At 57.9% G+C, this 18,344-nt stretch overlaps 2 protein-coding genes across 3 annotated transcripts; one reads left to right on the top strand and one right to left on the bottom strand.

Annotated features, from left to right (window-relative positions):
- Positions 1-25: 25 nt before the first annotated feature.
- On the top strand, positions 26-9,645 carry CHST1 (carbohydrate sulfotransferase 1). Of its 2 annotated transcripts, XM_026033469.1 has the most exons (3): positions 26-76; positions 368-549; positions 7,850-9,645. In XM_026033469.1, the coding sequence occupies exon 3, from the start codon at positions 7,894-7,896 to the stop codon at positions 9,151-9,153; it is 1,260 nt and encodes a 419-aa protein (XP_025889254.1). In that variant the 5' UTR covers positions 26-76; positions 368-549; positions 7,850-7,893; the 3' UTR covers positions 9,154-9,645. The 2 variants fall into 2 exon arrangements, with proteins under 2 accessions (XP_025889254.1, XP_025889255.1); XM_026033470.1 differs by lacking the exon at positions 368-549.
- A 3,840-nt stretch (positions 9,646-13,485) lies between these two features.
- LOC112942476 (transmembrane protein 263-like) lies at positions 13,486-17,782 on the bottom strand. The gene is made up of 2 exons (XM_026033419.1): positions 17,761-17,782; positions 13,486-16,740 (listed from the first exon to the last, which is right to left on the bottom strand). Exons 1-2 carry the CDS (start codon positions 17,780-17,782, stop codon positions 16,454-16,456), a joined length of 309 nt encoding a protein of 102 aa, XP_025889204.1. The 3' UTR covers positions 13,486-16,453.
- Positions 17,783-18,344: the final 562 nt, after the last annotated feature.

The raw sequence follows: 18,344 nt of genomic DNA, 5'->3' as shown, positions 1-18,344 counted from the left end.
CGAGCCGCGGCTGCCGGGAGCCTCGCGGCGCTGAGAGCCCCCCGAGCCGCACCGGGGGTCCCGCCGGCTCCGCCAGGTAAGGGGCGCCCGCGGGCGGGACGCGGCGGGAGGGCGGCGCGGGCAGGACAGGGAAGGGCAGGGAAGGGCAGGGAAGGGGCCGCGCGGTGCGCGGAGCTGCCGCGCAGCGCCGCGGGGGCAGCGCGAACCCCGCTCCGCAGCCCCGGCCCGCGACCCGGGCCCCCGCCTGCTCCCCCGGCCTCTGCCCATGCCCCTTTCATGCCGCAAACTTCCCGTGGGGAATGTCGCCGGGAGCGCTGCTCACGCTCCAAGGGATTTTTTTCGCCTGCTCTTTCCCCATCTGTGCTAGACTGACCGCGCTCTGGGCAGGGTCCCCGTGCCAGGCTGTGAACTCGCTGCACGTTCAAGTTTGGAGTTGCTCCTGGGGCTGGGGTGAAGCACCCGCTCGTCATCTGCAGCACGGTGGTGGAAATGAGCTGCAAGGAAACTTGTGCTATTTCGCGAGGGAGCCTGGCTGCCTGGAACAACTGAGTAAGTCCCAAATGGCAAGAGGGGGGCCAGGCGCCCTGCCCTCTTACGAGGCTGCGTGTGAGCTAGATCATGCACCGGGGCGTCTGCTCTTAGACTTTAGAGGGGTCTGATAAACTGCCGGGAGGATGTAGGCAGCTGCTGTTAGAAGGGTGAGAAGATCTCCTAGAGTAGGCTCACCCATGCTATTGCATGGAGCATTCCTGCAGGAAAGCTGTGCACAGGCTTGAGCTCTTGACATAGCTGTGTGCTTGGTACCACACAAAGAGGGTATTTTGAGGTGGAGAATGAGAGCGTTCTTCAAGAAAAGAGTCTTCTAGCTCCTGCCAGGGGAGTTCTTGAGGGAGTGAGCGTGCACAGAGTGCTGGATGCCTCGGAGGAAGATGGAGATCACAAGAAATCATATCAGGTTTATCCAGGCAGTCACATCCTCCGAAAGGCAGATGCGGTTCAGCAGATGAGGGATAAACAGACACAGGCGGATGCTGCGATAAGAAAACTCTGGGATTGGCTGGGGTTGGCATTAGTTGCTGGTGAGTGATTAATTAACTTGAAGCGTGTATGCTGAGCGCCAGGAGAAAACAGCCACGACCCGGCTGAAGCCCCCACGCTGCTCTAAGTGCCGGCCACAGCGGGCAGCAGCCGGCCGGTTGCATCGTTCAGTGCACAGGACCCCGTAGTCTGCCCAAACACAGACAGGGAAGGAGAGAGGTAAGGGAATGGGGTTAGGAGTAGTTTGAGGATTGGTGTCCAGTGCCTTCTTTAGCAAAGTGCCACGAGAGGGTACGGGTGGGGAGCAGAGCAGCGTGGGTCCCTATGGTCGGCATGGGGTATGTGTGGGGAGCAGAGGAGCAGAGCAGCGTGGGTCCCTATGGTCACCCTTGGGGGAGCGCTGTAGTCTGTGAAGCTGAATTGGGGGGCGGCTGGAGGCTCCCTCCCACCCTCCAGGGTCTCGCGTTTGCCCCGCTGTGTGCAGGGCGAGGGGCAGAGATCGCCCTTGCTCCCTGGGCCCCTGCGCAGCTCAGAGCTGGTACTGCCTCGGGTGAGGGGGGACAGGGACTGTCCCTGGCTGCTCTTCTAGCGCTGATTTTCCCAGCGCTCACCCTTCCCCTAGGGCTGCCTGCCCCTGTCTCTGGGGTGGGCAGGCTGTGCCGTAGGGCTTTGCAGGCACAAGTGTGACTAAGCCGCTGCCACCGAGCGGGATGTTTGTCCTAACTCCCGGTGCAGAGCCTGCCCGCCCCAGCTCGGCGCTCGCAACGGGTTTTATGAGGTAGAGCCTTTCCTGGGCAGGCAGACGCTGGGCAGCAGCAGGGCCGTGCCCGCGGCACCTGGCAGAGAGCGGCTGTGCAATCCCGCAACTTCATGTCCGTGCCTGGGCAGCGACGTAGCCCGGCAGCGCGCGGGGCTGCGCGGGCTGAGCCATGCGGCAGGGAGGCCCCGCGGCCAGGCTGCGGCGCCCGCGTGGGAAGGGGAACTGCTGCGAGGGACCAGCCGGGGCTCTGCGCCGGCCCGCGGCGCGGATGGAGGGAAGGGGCTGTGAGGCAAGAGCAGCAGCCTCTGGAGTTGAGCGCCCTGAGCCCTGCAGTTGGTGCCGGCCCCGGGGCTCCATCGTGGGGCGGCCAAGGGGGCTGCCTGCGAGGAGGCAGGTGGGGAAGCGGTGCCCGGCTCCGCGTGCTGCAGTGCCGGCTGCCCGGTGCTGCAGTAACGCGCGTGTCGGCTGAGAGCTCTTGGCTCCTGGCTCCCGGGGCGGCTTTGCCGTGCGGTGCTGCCCTGTGCCCCTAGGGCCGCGTCCCACCCCGCTCCAGCTCTGGCACCCCCAGGAGCCTCCCTGGGTGTCTGCTGCTCCCGCCCGCTCCCCGCTGGTCCCCACGTCCTGAGTCACGGAGCGGTTTCCATGGAAACAGGCTGGCTCGCCCACATGCTGTTATAGGGGTAGCGTTATAGGGGTAGCGGTGCCCGGGACAGGGCAGGGGCACTTGGCAGGGCCGTGCGTGCTGCCCCACAGCCCCTGCCCCTTCCCCACCGAGCCCCCTCCCGGCTGCCGGGGCCATGAGGGGCTTCCCCAGGGGCTCCTGCCATGGGCAGAACAGTGGGCGCCCTTCCCTTGCAGCAGCAGCCCGGGCCTGACAAAGCGACCCCGCTGCCCCGCGGGTGCCTGCTGAGCCGGGCTGAGCTGAGCCAAGCCAAGCTGGGCTGAGCTGAGCCCAGCTGAGCCGAGCCCCCTGGCTTTCAGAGGGGACGCTGCCTGCGTCTCACAGCAAACCCTGCACCAGCCTGACCTGGTCCCTCCTGCCTCATGCCTTAGCGGCAGCAGCCTCAAGCACCGCTTCCCCGTTACGCAGCTACAAAAGCAGGTCATTCCCATCAAGTCCAGGAAGACGGTCCCTAAAGCGAGAGCCCTTGGCATCTCCTCGGGGGCTCCCTGCGCTGCGCTGTGCTGCGCCTGGCCGGCCGCGCTTGCTGCTCTGCGCGCCGTGACTCACGGATGCCGTTCAGCTTAATACATTGCCTCCCATCTCCCCTGCACGCCTGGGCTGTCTTGCTGGCTTCTTGCCTGCTCGTCCTCCCTGGAGCAGCACAGACTCCGTGCAGGAGGAGGAGGAGGAGGAAGGCAGGTGGTTGGGTGCCTGCCGCTGTTCAGTGGCGGGGAGGCTGTGCTGCCGTCCTGCCTGGTCCCTCCTCTCTGCTCGCGGCCCGGGAGCCAGGCAGGGCAGAGGAAGGGCTGAGCAGCTGCCCCGTCAGGCAGCACTGCTGTCCCCGAGCCAGGCACAGGAACGGAAGCCTGAGCACTGCTGTCTCCGAGCCGGGCACAGGCCGCCTCCCGCAGCGCCCAGAGCCCATTGCCAGATGCCGCGTGTCCCCTGAGGAGAGCGGGGAGCCCAGGTGACTGCAGCACCGCGGGCCCCAGGGCAGTGCCAGGGCAGCACCGTGCTTGCCTGCCGGGGCCTGCGCACACCGTACTGGTACCTTCTGTCCTGCACCTGGTAGCTGCTGTCGCTGTCACAGCCCGCACGTCCCACGGCGGTGGGGATGCTGCAGTGTTGAGGGCTGCAGGGATGCAGCACAGGGGTGGCAGGGCAAGCCCATCGTCCCAACACACAGCCAGGCAAGTCCGTGTGTGCCCCACGCTGGCAGCGTGGGCAGCAGGCACAAAGTTGCAGACTCGCTCCTCTCCTCAATGTCTCTTGTCCAATGGGGCCTGTCCTGGCTCCAGCCCGCTCCAGCATCACCATGAGCTGGAGGGAGCTGGAGGGTAGGAGTTACTCCTCCTCCACCAACTGCTCTGTCCATTGTAGCCCCATTGGCTTGGAGGGACCCGCTAGGCTCAGCTCCTATCCTTTGAACCTGTATCAGGTCCTCATCTTTGTTGGAGCTGAGCTGCAGAGAGAGATTTTTGTCTTAAAGCACCCTATGGGGCAGAAACATCTGCCAGACCAGCATTTGAGATGAGTCCCGTGGTCGCAAGCACAGCGCTGGGCTGTGTGGCTGAAAGAGCGAGTGCCTCGCGAGGGACTTTCAAACACAGGCTCCGGCCTCACGTGGACACAGCCCACGTTCCAGCTGCTGATCTGGAAAGCTGGCCCTGGTATCAGTGCCTGAACAGGAAGAGGCCAGTTTTAAGAGGAAGGTCCCTCAGGGCAAGAATGGGAGAGTAAGCTGTGTCCTTGCTGAACGTGCATGTGGGAGACATCCTCCTGAAATATGTCCCCTGCAAACACGCAGTTCAGCAAGCCTGGTCTGAACCATGTGGATCCATACACACCTCCTCTTTCCCAGGTGCTTTACAGCAGCTTGGCTGCAGGCACTGCATTTGTCCAAAAGAGCAGAGCGGAGACGCAGAGCATGAGTGGAAGTGATATTCAGTCTTACCAGCAGCTCCCAGGTGCCCAGGCCTGCTGTGTTTCAAGCAGCAGTGCCCTAGGGCAGGGGAGCGCAGAGCTGGGGCGCGGCCAGCCTGCTCGGGGAGCCGCGTATCCCCAGCCCCTCAGCTGGCCAGCACAAGCTGCCATCTCAGCACACGTTCCCCACCAGGGCCACCTGCTCCTCGCAGGTTGCTGTAGGCAGGCTGGGTTCATGCAGTCCATCCCAGGACAGCAGTGGATCCGTGAAAGGGAGCAGGTCTCACACTTGCCATCTTGGCCTGGTCCTGAGTGGTGCAGCTGGTGATCATCGTCCTGAGAGAGCCCCAGCTGCAAGACACCAAGGGCAAGACGTGGGCTGAGCGTAACTGCTTCCCTGGCGACACACACAGCCATGGAGGGAGGCAGGAGAACCAGGCTGCAGCCCAAAAGGAGTTTCCCGTTGCCTTTAGGAGCCACTGATGACACAGCAGGGAGGGAACCCTTCTCCCAAACTCTGGTCTGCCTCTGGCTGCAGTACGGCAAGACAGGCAGGGCACGTGGTGATGACGGGCAGTCAAGGCTGAAATTGTGTGGTATTTTTGCATGTGCTCTCAGGGGAGAGCAGATCTCCCCTTGTCTGCCTGCTGAAGAAGAGACTCGGAGGCAGACCTGGAAACCCCTTGCAGCCAGCAACCTGGCCAGAGCTGCCACCAAGGAGGCACCCAGTCTCTGGCCACCTCCTGTAGCGCGGCCAGGGCAGGGATCTGCCACATCCCTGCACATCAGGCATCCATGTGCTCCCACATCCAGCGGCAGCACAGCAAGGAGTGAGAGCTGGGATCTTGTCTGCGCGGTGCAGTTTGGCTGGCCAGCACTAGAGAGCAGGAAAGAGTCCCCACTCTGCAACGTCCACTTCAAAGAGGAGCAAAGAGGCAAGCAGGGACTGTCCTGTCCTGTCCTGGGAACAGTGAGCTGGGAGCTGAACAGCAAGACAGTGAGTGCAGGGAAGAGCTTGAGGAGACTTAACACCACCTGGCAAAACAAGAAAACAAACCCTGGACAAAGTGCTGCTGTGAGAGGTTGAGAAAAGCCTTGCAAGCCAGCCCTTTCTCCAAGGGACAAAACATCCCATGGGAACCCTGGGGCCCGGTCTCCCCTCTGCAGTGTGGGCAACCCCGGACAGGGCTGGGAGCAGCAGCAGGCAGGTGTCTGACTCCTGCTCTCCCAACCCCCTTTGCTGGCAGCCCAGGGGAAAGCAACTGGTACGGGGGGAAGATGGATGTGATTTCCTCCCCCTGCACCCCCATACATTTGAGGATAGTGGAGGAGCTGGGAACAACTGATAAATAATAATAACAATAAAAAAAAGAGAAAAAAAGGAAAAGGAAAAAAGCTTTCTAGCTCACCTGTGGGTCAGAGCAGCCCCCGCTGCCACTGCTCGTGGTGTCACTCTGGTTGACGAGGTCTCTCCTGAGAGCTGGGCACATCGAGGAGACGGATACGTCATGTTGTGCCAGCTGCTGCAGCCTCTCTGGGGAAAAAGCTCCAGGAACTCTGTGCTTTGCCAGGTCTGCCAGGAATTTCAATGTCCTAAAGTCCCTGTTTTTCAATACCCTCCAGCTCTGGGCTTGAGGCTCCACACACTGAAGCCGACCCTGCCCACGTGCCTGCGTGAGCTCAGCAAGGGCTCTGCAATCCCACCCTGCTCCGTGGCCCCCACGAGCTGGAGGGACGAGCAGGGCCTGGAGCAACTGCGAGCTGTGGGAGGGCCTGGAGCTTGTCCTGGGTGTCTACAGCAAGCAAGAGGCGTGAGGAGGAAGCAGCTGTGGCAAAGATCCTATGGGAAGGAAGGGCCCTGCCGAGACAGGAGCAGGGATGCTTGGGTCTTTTCCCATGGCTTTGGTTGTGGAAGGCAGGCACAGAGAAGCATGTGCATGGGGAAAACACATGGGAGGAAAGAGGAGTGGGCAAGAGAGAACCTAGGCAGAGCTTCTCTGGTTTCCATGCCCTGGCTCCCCAGGCTTTCCTCCCCAAACACAACTGCTCTCTCTTTAGACAAGCTCACATCCTCCTGTGCTCTGCCCGCTCCTCTGCAACCACCTCCCGGGCAGCTTCTCCCAGCGGAAGCTTTGGGCGTTACCTGGCAGCTACAGACAGGGAGGTTGCTGAGGAAGACACGGTGCTGCCCTTGAGCTGCCACCACCTCACAGTCCTGCATGGAGCTTGTTCTCCAGGCTGACTGTGGAAGGGGCACTGTAGCTTTCCTTTCATTTTCTAGTTGTCCAGGGTAGGGAAAGGTGATCACCTGGACGGAATACTGGTATTTGGGTGCTCCTTGTTACACATGCTGTGGTCCATGTGAGGCTGGAGTCCTACTTCTGTGAAGAGACAAATCTCCCCAGTGCAAATCCCAGGTAGCGGAGGAAGAGGCTCATCAGGGACCTGGAGGTTTTGAAACCGGTTATGAGTCTCTCTTTCTTGGCCCAAATGCCAGTTTCTGGAATACATAAGTGTATGGCATTTTACTTCCCATAGAAGAGGGACTTCTACTTAGGAGAAAAGGAGAAATATGTTCTCCTTGTTTTCCTGCTGTCCTTCTCAGGAACACAAGCCCAATGCTTTGTGCCAGAGGAAGAACTGCAGTTGCAGACAGAGGATGGAGGAGATGCAGTTTCTCATGTGCCCCTCTGTAGTACTGCCATCCCCACCATGCCCCCACTGTGTAGGGGCAGCACCTGCAGCCGAGCCATGCCCATCTGCAACAGCCAGCTCAGGGCTTGGGGCACCTGGGGCTGGCATCTGGGATGGGGCTGCGGCTCCCGCTGCAGCGCTCCGGCTGCTCCATGCCCCTGGAAGCTCCTTTACGGAGCTGGCCTTGCCTGCAGAGATGCTCACAGCCCTGTACACACATGGCCACTCTCTCCCGAGGCGGGCAGCCCCTGGCCCGGGCAGGCCCTGGCCCACTCAGGCCGTGCCTCACGCCGCCAGGACTGGGGACTCCAGAAGAACCTCTGCAGGCAGCATCTGGCAGGATCCCCTGCCCTCATCTTCCCATGGCTCCCAGCCTGGGTGTAAAAGGCACCGCTTGATGGGGGGGGGACAATTGGCTTGTGGCTGAGGAGTAGTTTGCTCAGTAGCTGGATGGAGGTACATGCATAGGATGACCATTGGGCTCCAACCCCCTCTGCCAGGGCCACAGGGCCTGGGCTGAACTGTGGGGCGCATGACTTCCATATGTCCCTAGCCTGGGAGGAGGCAGTCCCTGGGGATGACATCCAGGTTGGCCATGTTGTTGCTGGTCCTTCCTTCTGCTGAAGTAAGGCTATGCTGGGGATCCACGCAGTGCTGTACGATGTGTTGCAGCATGGGAGGGCATTTGGTGGTGCACTCAGTGTTAGAAAGATTAGGAGTTCCTACCTGGAGTTCCTCACTCAACCGGTGACTTCTCTGTTGGGTTGCAGACACCAAGACAACCCGTGAAGAAGCCCTATGAAGGTGACCAGCCATGCAATGTTCCTGGAAGGCTGTCCTCCTACTAGCCTTGGCATCCATTGCGATCCAGTACACAGCAATCCGGACCTTCACCGCCAAGTCCTTTCACAGCTGCCCCATCCCCAACCCCGTGAACTGCAGCCTGAGCCAGGACGCTGACGCAGCTGACAGGCTATGCGATGAGAGCCCCACTTTTGCATATAACCTCTCCAGGAAGACACACATCCTCATCCTCGCCACCACCCGCAGCGGCTCCTCTTTCGTTGGACAGCTCTTCAACCAGCACTTTGATGTCTTCTATTTATTCGAGCCCCTCTACCATGTCCAGTACACGCTGATCCCAAAGCTGACCCAGAGCAAGAGCACCACAGACAGGCGGGTCATGCTGGGGGCCAGCCGAGACTTGCTGAGGAGCCTGTACGACTGTGACCTCTACTTCTTGGAGAACTACATCAAGCCCCAGCCCGTCAACCACACCACCGACCGGCTCTTCCGCAGAGGGGCCAGCAAGGCGCTGTGCTCCCCTCCCGTCTGCGAGTCCCTGGGAGCCGTCGATCTCCACCTGGAGGAAGGGGACTGCGTGAAGAAATGCGGTACCTTGAACCTGACGCTGGCCACCGAGTCCTGCAGAGAGCATGGGCACGTTGCCATCAAAACGGTGCGGGTGCCCGAGGTCAGCGACCTCCGGGCCCTGGTGGAGGACCCGCGGCTGAACTTGAAGGTCATCCAGCTGGTGAGGGATCCCCGGGGGATCCTGGCATCCCGGAGTGAGACTTTCCGGGACACCTACCGGCTCTGGAGGATCTGGGACGGCACCGGCAGGAAGCCGTACAACCTGGACGTGACGCAGCTCACCACAGTGTGCGAGGACTTCTGGAACTCCGTTTCCACCGGCCTCACCCGGCCGCCGTGGCTCAAAGGCAAATACATGCTGGTGAGGTACGAAGACCTGGCCAGGAACCCCATGAAAAAGACCGAGGAGATCTACGATTTCCTGGGCATCCCCATGGACAGCAACGTGGAGCGCTGGATCCAGAACAACACGCGAGGAGACCGGTCCTCGTCCAAACACAAGTACGGGACGGTGCGAAACTCGGCGGCGACGGCCGAGAAGTGGCGGTTCCGGCTGTCCTACGAGATCGTGGCATTCACCCAGCGCGCCTGCCAGCCGGTGCTGGCGCAGCTCGGCTACCGAGCGGCCGCCTCCGAGGAGGAGCTCAAAAACCTCTCCGTCAGCCTCGTGGAAGACAGAGACTTCCTGCCCTTCTCCTAAGGCAGCCCCGGCACGGCAGGCCCTATTTTTGATACGGACTGTTTCTAACTGTTGCCTTATTTTGTTTTCTTTTGATTCGTTCCCTTCCCTTCTCTCTTTTGTCTTTTTCTCTCTCCAAAATTTGCACTAAATCGCGAGCGGGGCTCTCTGAGCAGAGGCCGGGGGAAGCGGGTGCCACCTCTCACGACACGCTTCGGATGCAAGAGGAACCGGGTCTCTCCGAGCAAGAGCTAGAACTGTGGATGGGTAACAATGTTTACAAAACACACACAAAATGTAAAAGACAACCGTCAAGCTTTCCAAACCGAAAGGGTACCTGGGGTACTGTACTTTTGCACTGTTTACTTTTACAATGTAAGAGGTAAATATAAATATAATTTATGAATGATGTTGTCCCCTCCAGAATAACTCCCCTTGTCCTCCGGTGAGCAAGTTAAACTGGTCACTGAATGTGGAACAACCTCCTTGCTTTCAGTCTCAGTTCGATATATCTGTCTGTTTAAGTCATGTTATTGGGCTGGGCAGTTGGTCAGTTGCTGATAGCTGGTTGTTTGGTAACACCTGTGATATTTCTTTGTGCCAAAAAGAAAAAAAAAAAAAAAAGAAAAAAACACAAAAGGAAGAAAAAAAATGATTGGGCAGTTTGGTAAAAACCCCAACACATTTAATGCTTTATTTCTGTGTTTTCTGTAAATAAAAGAGTGCAATAAAACTGACCTGGGTGGGGGGTGAAATTCAACTGAACCACCTCAGTAATCACAGCCGGGGTGGATGCACCAATAGGCAGACGTCAGTCTTTCCAGACATACCCGTCTCCTACAACGTGCAGGAGGGGGACAGGGCAGGACTGTGGGGGGAGCGAACACAACCCCTTCGGCATGTGCATGTTTGAACCTGAAGTGTGTAAAAATGCAACTAGTTAAGCCAAAAGTGAGCCCCTGTGGTTATTTACAGAGCCGAGAAGGTGCCGGCCCGCGTGGTGGCGGGGGGCTCGCTGCAAGGCTCGCCCACGGAGCGCCCCACCGCCAGCCTCCGCGAGCCTCGAGCCTGACACCGGGCACAGAGCATAGCAGGGCTCTGCCCCCGGAAAACAGCGTGAAAGTTCACGTCATTAAACTGCCAGCATGAAAACTATGAGAAAGGTAACAGAGCAAATGCACTTGTTGCCTTTGCGAGGCTCCTGCTGGCAGCCGAGACAGGGCCCCGCGTGCCAGGCACCTTGTGGGCTTGAGGAGCGGGACCCGGCTCCTGCCTCGCAGGGGCTGTGGGCTGAGCAAGGCCAGGAGCAGCAGGAATGGGAGCACACACAGGGTCGGTGTCAGCAGAGGAGTGGGGGCCAAGCACACGTTTCATCAATCTCTGTTTGCACCTTACCTGAGGAAGCAGCTGGACAGCCTCTCCAGCTCTACAGGACACATGCAAAGCCCTCCAAACAGCTCAGTCCCTAGGACGCGTCCCACAGAAGCAAGTGCCAGTGATTAGGCTGGGGGCCTAGAGCACATCCTGAGGAGCCCTGGATGCAGTGGGCTCACCCAGCTCGGTGCTCCCAGACTTGAGCGGCAGCAGGGCCCTCTCTCATCACCAGAGAGCCTGGGCCACCTGCCTAGAGCAGCTTTCCTCACCAAAGGCTTCTCCCAAGAGCTGCTGCCCATTGACTCCCAGCCCAAGGCCCTGTTTGGGAAAGGGGCTGAGCCTGGACCCTGAAGCAGCAGGGGGGAAGCTGGTGCCAGCCACTGCCACACACAGCCTGGCACAGAGCAGGGAAAGCAGCAGCCCCAGGCAGCTCCCCAGGAGCCCTTTTCCCCTCCCTAACCCTAACAAGGACAGGTACTGCTGTTGCTGCTGCACATCAGCTCATTAGCAGCATTTTGCAAACCAGCTTAACAGTGAAAACCTGCTCCAGCTGGGCAGGGTGAGGGGAAAAGCTCAGCCAAGGTGGCACATTTGATGGTCCCCTCTGTGGTGTGGGGGTGCATGTGCCAAACTGGCTGTGCTGTCTGGTGCTGCCATGCAGCTCTGGGAGCACCTGCCTGCTGCACTCGCCTTCCTTGGGGCCACACGTGCAACAGCAGCAGCAGCGGCAGCAACAGCAGTTGCTTTTGCTCCTGCTACCCACAGTCACTGCAGAAAGTGCCTTCCCCACCACCTCTTCTGCTGCCAAACCTGCTAATGCGGCGCCTAAGAGGTCGTTGCCTGGCCCTGTGGTGCTCAGGCTGCCTCTCCTGGAGGGAAGGGGGATGCGTGGGGCCCCGTGGCTCCTGGGTACCCCTGCTGCGGGCACAAGGCGGCCAGCAAGGGCGCCACGGGCCGAGCAACAGGGCTTCAGAGCCACCAGCTTCAGCAGTGCTGGTGCGCATTACGAAACTGCTGGCAGGAAAACACCAGCCCCATAAATGGCTTGATTGCCCTGTTATTAGTTACTAAATTAATCCCTTTGTCAGCGCTTCCCAAATGCCCGGCTGCTGGCGCCCTGCCTCACCCCGGCCCTGCGTCCCCAAGGCTGCAGCACTCAGCCGGGCGCAGCGGGTGCCTCACGGTCACCACCAGCGCGGCATCGCCCGCCAAGGGCTGCTGCGGGCTCCCCTGCACCTCCTCGGCTGCGACAAGCAGCCCTCATCCCAGCACCTGCAGAGACAGCAGCTGCAAAGGCAGAATTTCCCATCCTCACGTGCCAGCATCCCACTTCGGGAGCCTACGCCAGCCTTCCTCCGACGCAAAAGACCTCACACACAAAGGTCTTCAAGACAAAGCTAGGGACTGAGCTTAAAAGTCTTACCCAGGCTGTTCTCACCACTTCAATCAGTAAATGCGCTAGCAACAAAACGGCTTGCGAATCATGGTGGAAAGCCATGTCCTAGTTTAAGCAAGGACTGAGATTCAGCCCTGCTCAGTGCCTCGCTTAGAGCCCTTAGGGGAGAGATCTGATTTCTCAAGGAATCTCTAATATCTTTGTTGAGTTGCAGTTCCTCTGCTCATTTTCCCCCACTGGAAACAAGAACGAGCGTAACAAAGGTTTTTATCCTCAAATTTTACTGTAATTAAAATACAGAGATGCAGAATATTCCCAGAAACACACTGCAAAACAAACCAAGCAAACAAATTCAGTAAGAAACCAATTACAGACAATGAAATGATGAAGAACAAAAGTGTTCTCTGGAGCCCAGCCCCGTGCACGGGACAATGTGGCCACAGTGACAGCTCAGGGTTTCCAAAAGGCTCCCAGGCTCACACAGAAGCAGAGACGGGTCCCAGCAGCTCTGTGGCTCTCTCCGTCCATCTCCATGTTTACCCACGACCTGGTGTTTCAACAAGGCTGACTTTGCAATGGAGACATAGAAAGAACCCACTCGCAGGAACAAGAGCCAGGGAACGAGGGAATCCAGAGGAAAAGAGGTGGGTTCAGTTTTTCCACACACAAAACACAAGGGGAGGAAGGGGTGGAAGACGTGCACTTCTCTCAGCCAGCCGAGCTGCGGGCGCGGAGTCACCCTCTCTGCCCTCCCAGCTCTAATGAAGATCTCAGCAAGGGCTTTGGAGAGAGGGGTGGGGGCAAGACCAAAATCTACGAAAAGTAAATGGAAAAGAGGAAAGGGAAAAGGGAGAAAAGGCAGTTGTCCCGTCAGGTGCCTTGGGCGTGGGCTCCCCAGGCGGGACAAGGCCCAGGGCTGCCTGGAGGCCGCCTCCCGGCCTCCGGCACGCAGGGATCACCCCCGGGAGCCCGGCTGAGGCCTAAGCACGAAGCTCAACCAGCCCAGGCACCATCCTCTGCCCATCCTGACCTAGCTACCCGAAACACCTCCTATCTGTCATTACTATGGAAGCAGAGTATCAGCCAGGAGTGGAACAATGTATACCAAAACCTACATTCATTCTTCTACTTTTTTTCTTTTCTTTCTCCTACATTCTTCCCACTTTCCCCTTCCTTCTGCAGGCCCTTCCTCTCCTCCTGTAACCAGTCTCACCTCACCTACTCCCTATCCCCAGGAGACTGCTCCTCTTTGCACTGCCCTCCTTCCTTCCTCCATACCACCTAAGGCCCCCCACCTTCCACCCCTCTCCTGCCCCCTCCTACCTAGTAGGATTTCTGCCAAATGTTGGGTTTGGTGCTCTCGCCGTGAAAGGGCTGTGGGAGAAGGGCTGCACCAGTGACTGGGCTGGATCTCAACCTGGCTGAAGTATCTGTCCTGGGGGAGGCAGAAAGATGGGGTTATCTGTCAGGTACCGACAGCTTCCCTGCCTGATCTAGATGCTACCAACCTGCAACTGGAGCTGTGAGAAAGCAGCTTGGTTCTTACGGGGGAATCTTCTCCTCTGGCGTGGGGAGTGCACAGAAGGGCAGCCTGGGTCCGAGTCACCTGAACCAACCAAAGAGGCCCAGTACTCTTACACAGACATACTTCCCAGAGATGTCCAAGTCCTGCATGTTTATATATCCCCAAATATCTGATAAGAAGTCTGAGGCCACGGTTTTCAAGTAGATTAATCCTATATTCCTACCTGCTAGCTTGCCCTCTTTGTAAATTTATGGTCCATGACCTCTCCATAGGCTGGGCCTAAGAACAGTGATCTGGGCTGAGAGCTCCCCTCACCCTTCCCCTTCTCAGGGCCATCCCTGAAGGCCATGGCAGTTCCAGAACAAACGGAGAGCTTTAGTCCATTTATTACAAGGACACACAGTGAGAGAGGGAAAACTAGACATAAAAAACATGGGAAAACCCTAGAATCCACCTGGCGTTCCACAATGTGCCTTTACCAATGTGCCATGCCTGCTCTGCACACACAGTACCTGCAAACAGCAGCTTGGGAAGGATTTATTGCCCAGAGCTTCTCTTCCACCTGATGACCTGTGTACAATACTGGTCAGCCAAAGCATGATGACCTTCTCATTGCCTGCCTAGGGGTGGCGGGAGAAGGAAAGCCCCTTAAACACTATCTCCTTCTGTTCACAGTCAGGGAGGCTGTTGAGAAGACGACTGTCTTCTGTCTGCATTGGAAGGAAGCTGCATCTTCCTTTCGGGGCTTGCTGATGGCTTAGTTATGCACAGGCAGCTTTTAGCTTTGGGGCTAGAGCTGGATGGAGAGGCAGGCTGTGATCTGGTATAAGAAATGAGATGTGCTCAGGGAAAGCAGTGAGCAGAGACCCATGCAGCGCAAACTGCCCTCCTGCTTCGCAGCAGGGTAGGGATAAAGGAAGAGCACACGAGATTTCTGCAGCCCTTGCTAGCTGCCACGAGCACCCCAGCGAGGCGCGGACACACACCAAGGCCTGATCTGTATGCGAAGCTGCTGCCTTCAGAGAAAAATCCAACGCATCTGGGTCAACTTGGCCTTCAGGAGAACAAAAGAGACGAGGAGGAAACGCACACACATACCAAATGCTGTTTCCCCTTCAGAAACGGAGATGCAGGGTAAGCCACTGCCATGCTATTAAGAGAAACACAATGTGGAGATCAGAAGCTTTTTGCCACTGCAAATGGCAGGACCGCTGCCCAGTAAGGGGCATGGAGAGAAACCAACACCTGTGTGCCTAGCAAAGGGGCACAGGCAAATTAAGTCAGGTCCAAAATGTGGATTTAATAAAGGTCAGAATCAAAACTGCTTCATAAGTCCAAGAAAATACAATGGCTGTTTTTTTGGTACTTAAATATTCCATGATGTTTAAGTCCTGAGCATAACAGAACAGCCAGGAAGCAAAATGACCTCAAAAAGGAAATGAAAACCAAGGAAGTTGGCTGTAGTGGCCAAAGCACAGGGCAGAAAATAAACTAAGAGCAAGGATGGGAGAAAGGACATTTTTCACATTCCTTTGGTTTTAATAAACTACACTGCTGGGCAACACAGGGGAAAAAGGCCCTCTAAAACATGATTGTTATTTCAACCAGGTCCCTCTATAAAACCTATATGCTGGAAGTGCCAAAGATGATTACATGGACTCCTCTGCAGCAGCGCACAGCTTTGCTTACCTGGCTGAACACATGCCTGTGGACTGATACACACGCTAACACATACGCAGATTTATAAAACACAGCACGAACACTGCTTCACTTGCCTATGCACCCCACACCTAACAACCTAGGCTAATATCCTGCTGAAACCAGGAAAGGCAGAGCTAATGTTGGAACCTGCGGCTTTCCTCCTTCCGAGGATTTCAGGGGACCTTGGAGAGACGGAGCGTGTGTGTGTGTGTGTGTGTGTGTGTACGTGTGTGTGGTGTCTCGGTGAGCACCACGGGACAGGCTGTGGCTGCACACGACTCCGGATGAGCGCCGGTGTTGGGGTTTCTGCGGCACCAAGAGCTCGGCGGGCGGTTGGTGCAAGAGGGTCATTCAGAGGAGCGGGGCTCGAGCCAGTTACCAGTGACGTCTGCGGGGTAAGAGCGCGACTGGGAGCCGTCGCCCCTGTTGCAGATGGGGACACTGCAAAGACTTCAAGGGGTCAAGCCCCAGTGAGCCTCAGCATGGCGAGGGCACCTCTCCCCTCTCACTGGTGGAGCACCACCACCTCCTGCTGTAGTATGAGTGATCTGCTGGATGCCACGGTCAGCAATTCCCCCAAATGGGGACACAGAGCAGATTGCACCCCCCTGCCCCTCACCGAGGAAACCTGCCTGAGGGATGGATGGCTTGGGACATGTAATACACTTGTGTGGCCTCATCCCAGGGGTGCTCTGTTGAGCTTGAGTGCTCCTTCTGTGGGGGATGGAGTTCAGCCACGGCATAAATGACTGGGAGCAGCTTGTGGGATGCAGCAAAGAAACGGTAAGAGGTGTGGGGCAGGACGGAGGCTTCCCCCTCTTCACAGTATCTCTCTTTAATGTCAATGGGACTTTCTTCTACAGGTCTCCCCCACGCAAACCCCCGTACACACCACCCAGAGCCAAAGGTAGGCGTTTCAGGAGCTGTCTCCCCAGCTGAAGCTGAATTCAAGTACATAAACCACACTTTGAGCCAGGCTTAATTCTTCCTCCTCCTCCCTTATCCCTCACCACCTCCAGGCAGATGGAGCCTTACACCATCTCCCACCCCTCTATGCTCTGAGGAGCAAAAAGGGAGGAAGCAAACTGCAAGACAGAGACCAGTGTGGCTTCAGAGTCCTCAGAGTAGAGACGGTTCCCAGTAGGTGATGGGAGTGAAAGGCATTGACAGCGGCTCTGCGAGCCCTGAGCCAGGCAGGCGGTGTAGAGCAGGAGTCTGCTTGGGTGCTTTACCCTCCCCAAAGCGGCTGTTTCCAATTCAAAGAGGTGCTGTGTAGGGGGAGAGCATGGGCAGGTTGATCTTCTGGAAGGGAGCTGCGATGGGGATTAGTCAGCTTTGTCCTTCTTCTTTGCGGTGAACGGGACTTTGCTGGCCACGGCACTGCCCACGGCGCCCACGCCGCCGGTCACCGCCGAGACGCTGCCCTTGACGAGTCCAACGCCAGCGGCGGGGACGCTGGTCACCGCTGTCTTGGTGAGCTCCAGGCTCTTGCTGCCCACCCAGGCAACTCCTCCCAGGGTGGCGCCAACAGCTCCCCGGGTGATGCTGAACAAGCCGCCCGTCACCCGCCAGATCACCCCTGCCTGCTGCTGTGGATGGTCCTTGCTGGCATCTGCAGGGAAAGAAAGAAAGAGAGAGAGGAGACAGAGTCAGAGTGTTCACGCCAGCAGCTGCACCGGCCCAGGGGGCTCCCCACCACCGCAGCATGAGCTCCAGCACACGCAGCATCTTTCAGCCCCAACACCTTTTAGTGCCTCCAGGAGGAACTGTGGCAATGCCAGGCACACGGAGCACTAGGAGAGGACTTGGGAGGACAGAGTGGGAAGAGAACTGCCCACATAACAGAGCAGAGGAGGAGGCAGCTCAATTAAATCCCCAAACTCGCAAGTCTCAGTGCTGCAATTTGAAGCAAATCCCACTAACAAGAGATGTAATTCCCCCTCATATCTGTTGACTAATGCCAGTAAATCACGAAGACTAGTGCCAGCACAGGAGGCATGAACTGAAAGCAGCAACTGCAGTCGCTTGCCTGGCCTGCAAGTTCTCAGGAAAGCATGTCTTTCGAGGCAGGTCTGTGCTAATGTCAAATGAGGGACTGGGGTACAACACAAGACAGATCTCTCCGCAGAAACTGCAACTTAACTAGGATAGATAGTGAACTACAGTAAAGACGGGGACACGGACTTCACTTTGGGTTGTACAAGCCCTCTGGAGACCTCTGCTACATACTTAATAGTGCTAGGCTTGCTTAAGTCTGTGCATTATGTCCCTGTTAATCTACCTGTGCCAGCTGGATCAGAGCCAGCGTAACAAACCCACCCGAAGTGCCAGAGCACCTGCCCACCACAGAGCAGCCCTGATGTTCACAACCCGCCAGCCCTGGGAGAAGGGAGAAGACTCCAACCTGGCAGCCCTGATGGCCGCTTCCACACGGCGCTCCCACCTCGAACCAGCGACCAGCGCTGCAGACAGGCACCAAGGGAGGAGCTGTTCTTTTAGCGGGGTGAGGTATTTTGGATGCTCCGACTTCTGATTCACTGCCAGCTCCATACACAAGAAGAGCTACTAATAATTGCAAAAATATGACCAAGCAATCCTGGCAGGAAGAAACACAAGCACCAGCTGGGCTTACGGAAGCCCCGGAGCAGCCACATCCCTCCCAGCCCGTTCCCCGCTCAGAAGGGCCTGCTTAGTGCTCAGGCAGCAGGGGAACTTTTGTGGGGATGCGTGTGAAAAGCAGGGAAAGGGCACAAAACCAAGCGGCCTTCTGAGAGCCTGCACAGCCCCATGGCGTGACCGTGCCGGTGCCTCTGCAGGGAGCCGGGGCCCGAGAGCACGAGAGCGAAGCTCCGCGGAGGCTCCAGGGGCTGCTCCGCGCTGGGCTCTCCCAGCTCCCGCTTCCCCGCGGGCTGCTCCGGGCAGGCAGCAGGGGCGCCACGCCCGGCAGCACAGGCTGGAGCTGCTCGCTGGACCCACCCTCTCTTCCCAGTCTCTACAGGCCGCCCTGGACCTTCTCAGGTTCAGCATCTCCTCCTTTCTCTAAGGCTCCCTGCTTCTTTAAAGAAAGCCGTCTCATTTACCTGCTCCCTGCCACAGCAGCAGCAGCCTCTTCCTCTCATTGCTACTGATATCCCAAGCAACAGAGAATCCTACCTGGAAACCCCGCTTTGATGGCTCCCCCACCTCCATTCCCACGCACACTACAGCCTATAGTGA

Source organism: Nothoprocta perdicaria, unplaced genomic scaffold (genome assembly GCF_003342845.1).
Source record: "Nothoprocta perdicaria isolate Ctin4 unplaced genomic scaffold, notPer1 scaffold_129, whole genome shotgun sequence".
Lineage (NCBI taxonomy): Eukaryota > Metazoa > Chordata > Aves > Tinamiformes > Tinamidae > Nothoprocta > Nothoprocta perdicaria.
Note: the sequence above shows the minus strand (reverse complement) of the source record. Positions and strands in the feature narration are given on the sequence as shown.

Bases quoted from the DNA above. Each gene is read 5' to 3' on its own strand.
- LOC112942476 (XM_026033419.1), bottom strand. From the start codon at position 17,782: ATGTGGCTGCTCCGGGGCTTCC. The intron at 16,741-17,760 runs GTAAGCCCAGCT...CTTTCCCTGCAG, and splicing joins GTGGCTGCTCCGGGGCTTCC to ATGCCAGCAAGGACCATCCA.
- CHST1 (XM_026033470.1), top strand. From the start codon at position 7,894: ATGCAATGTTCCTGGAAGGCTGTCCTCCTACTAGCCTTGGCATCCATT.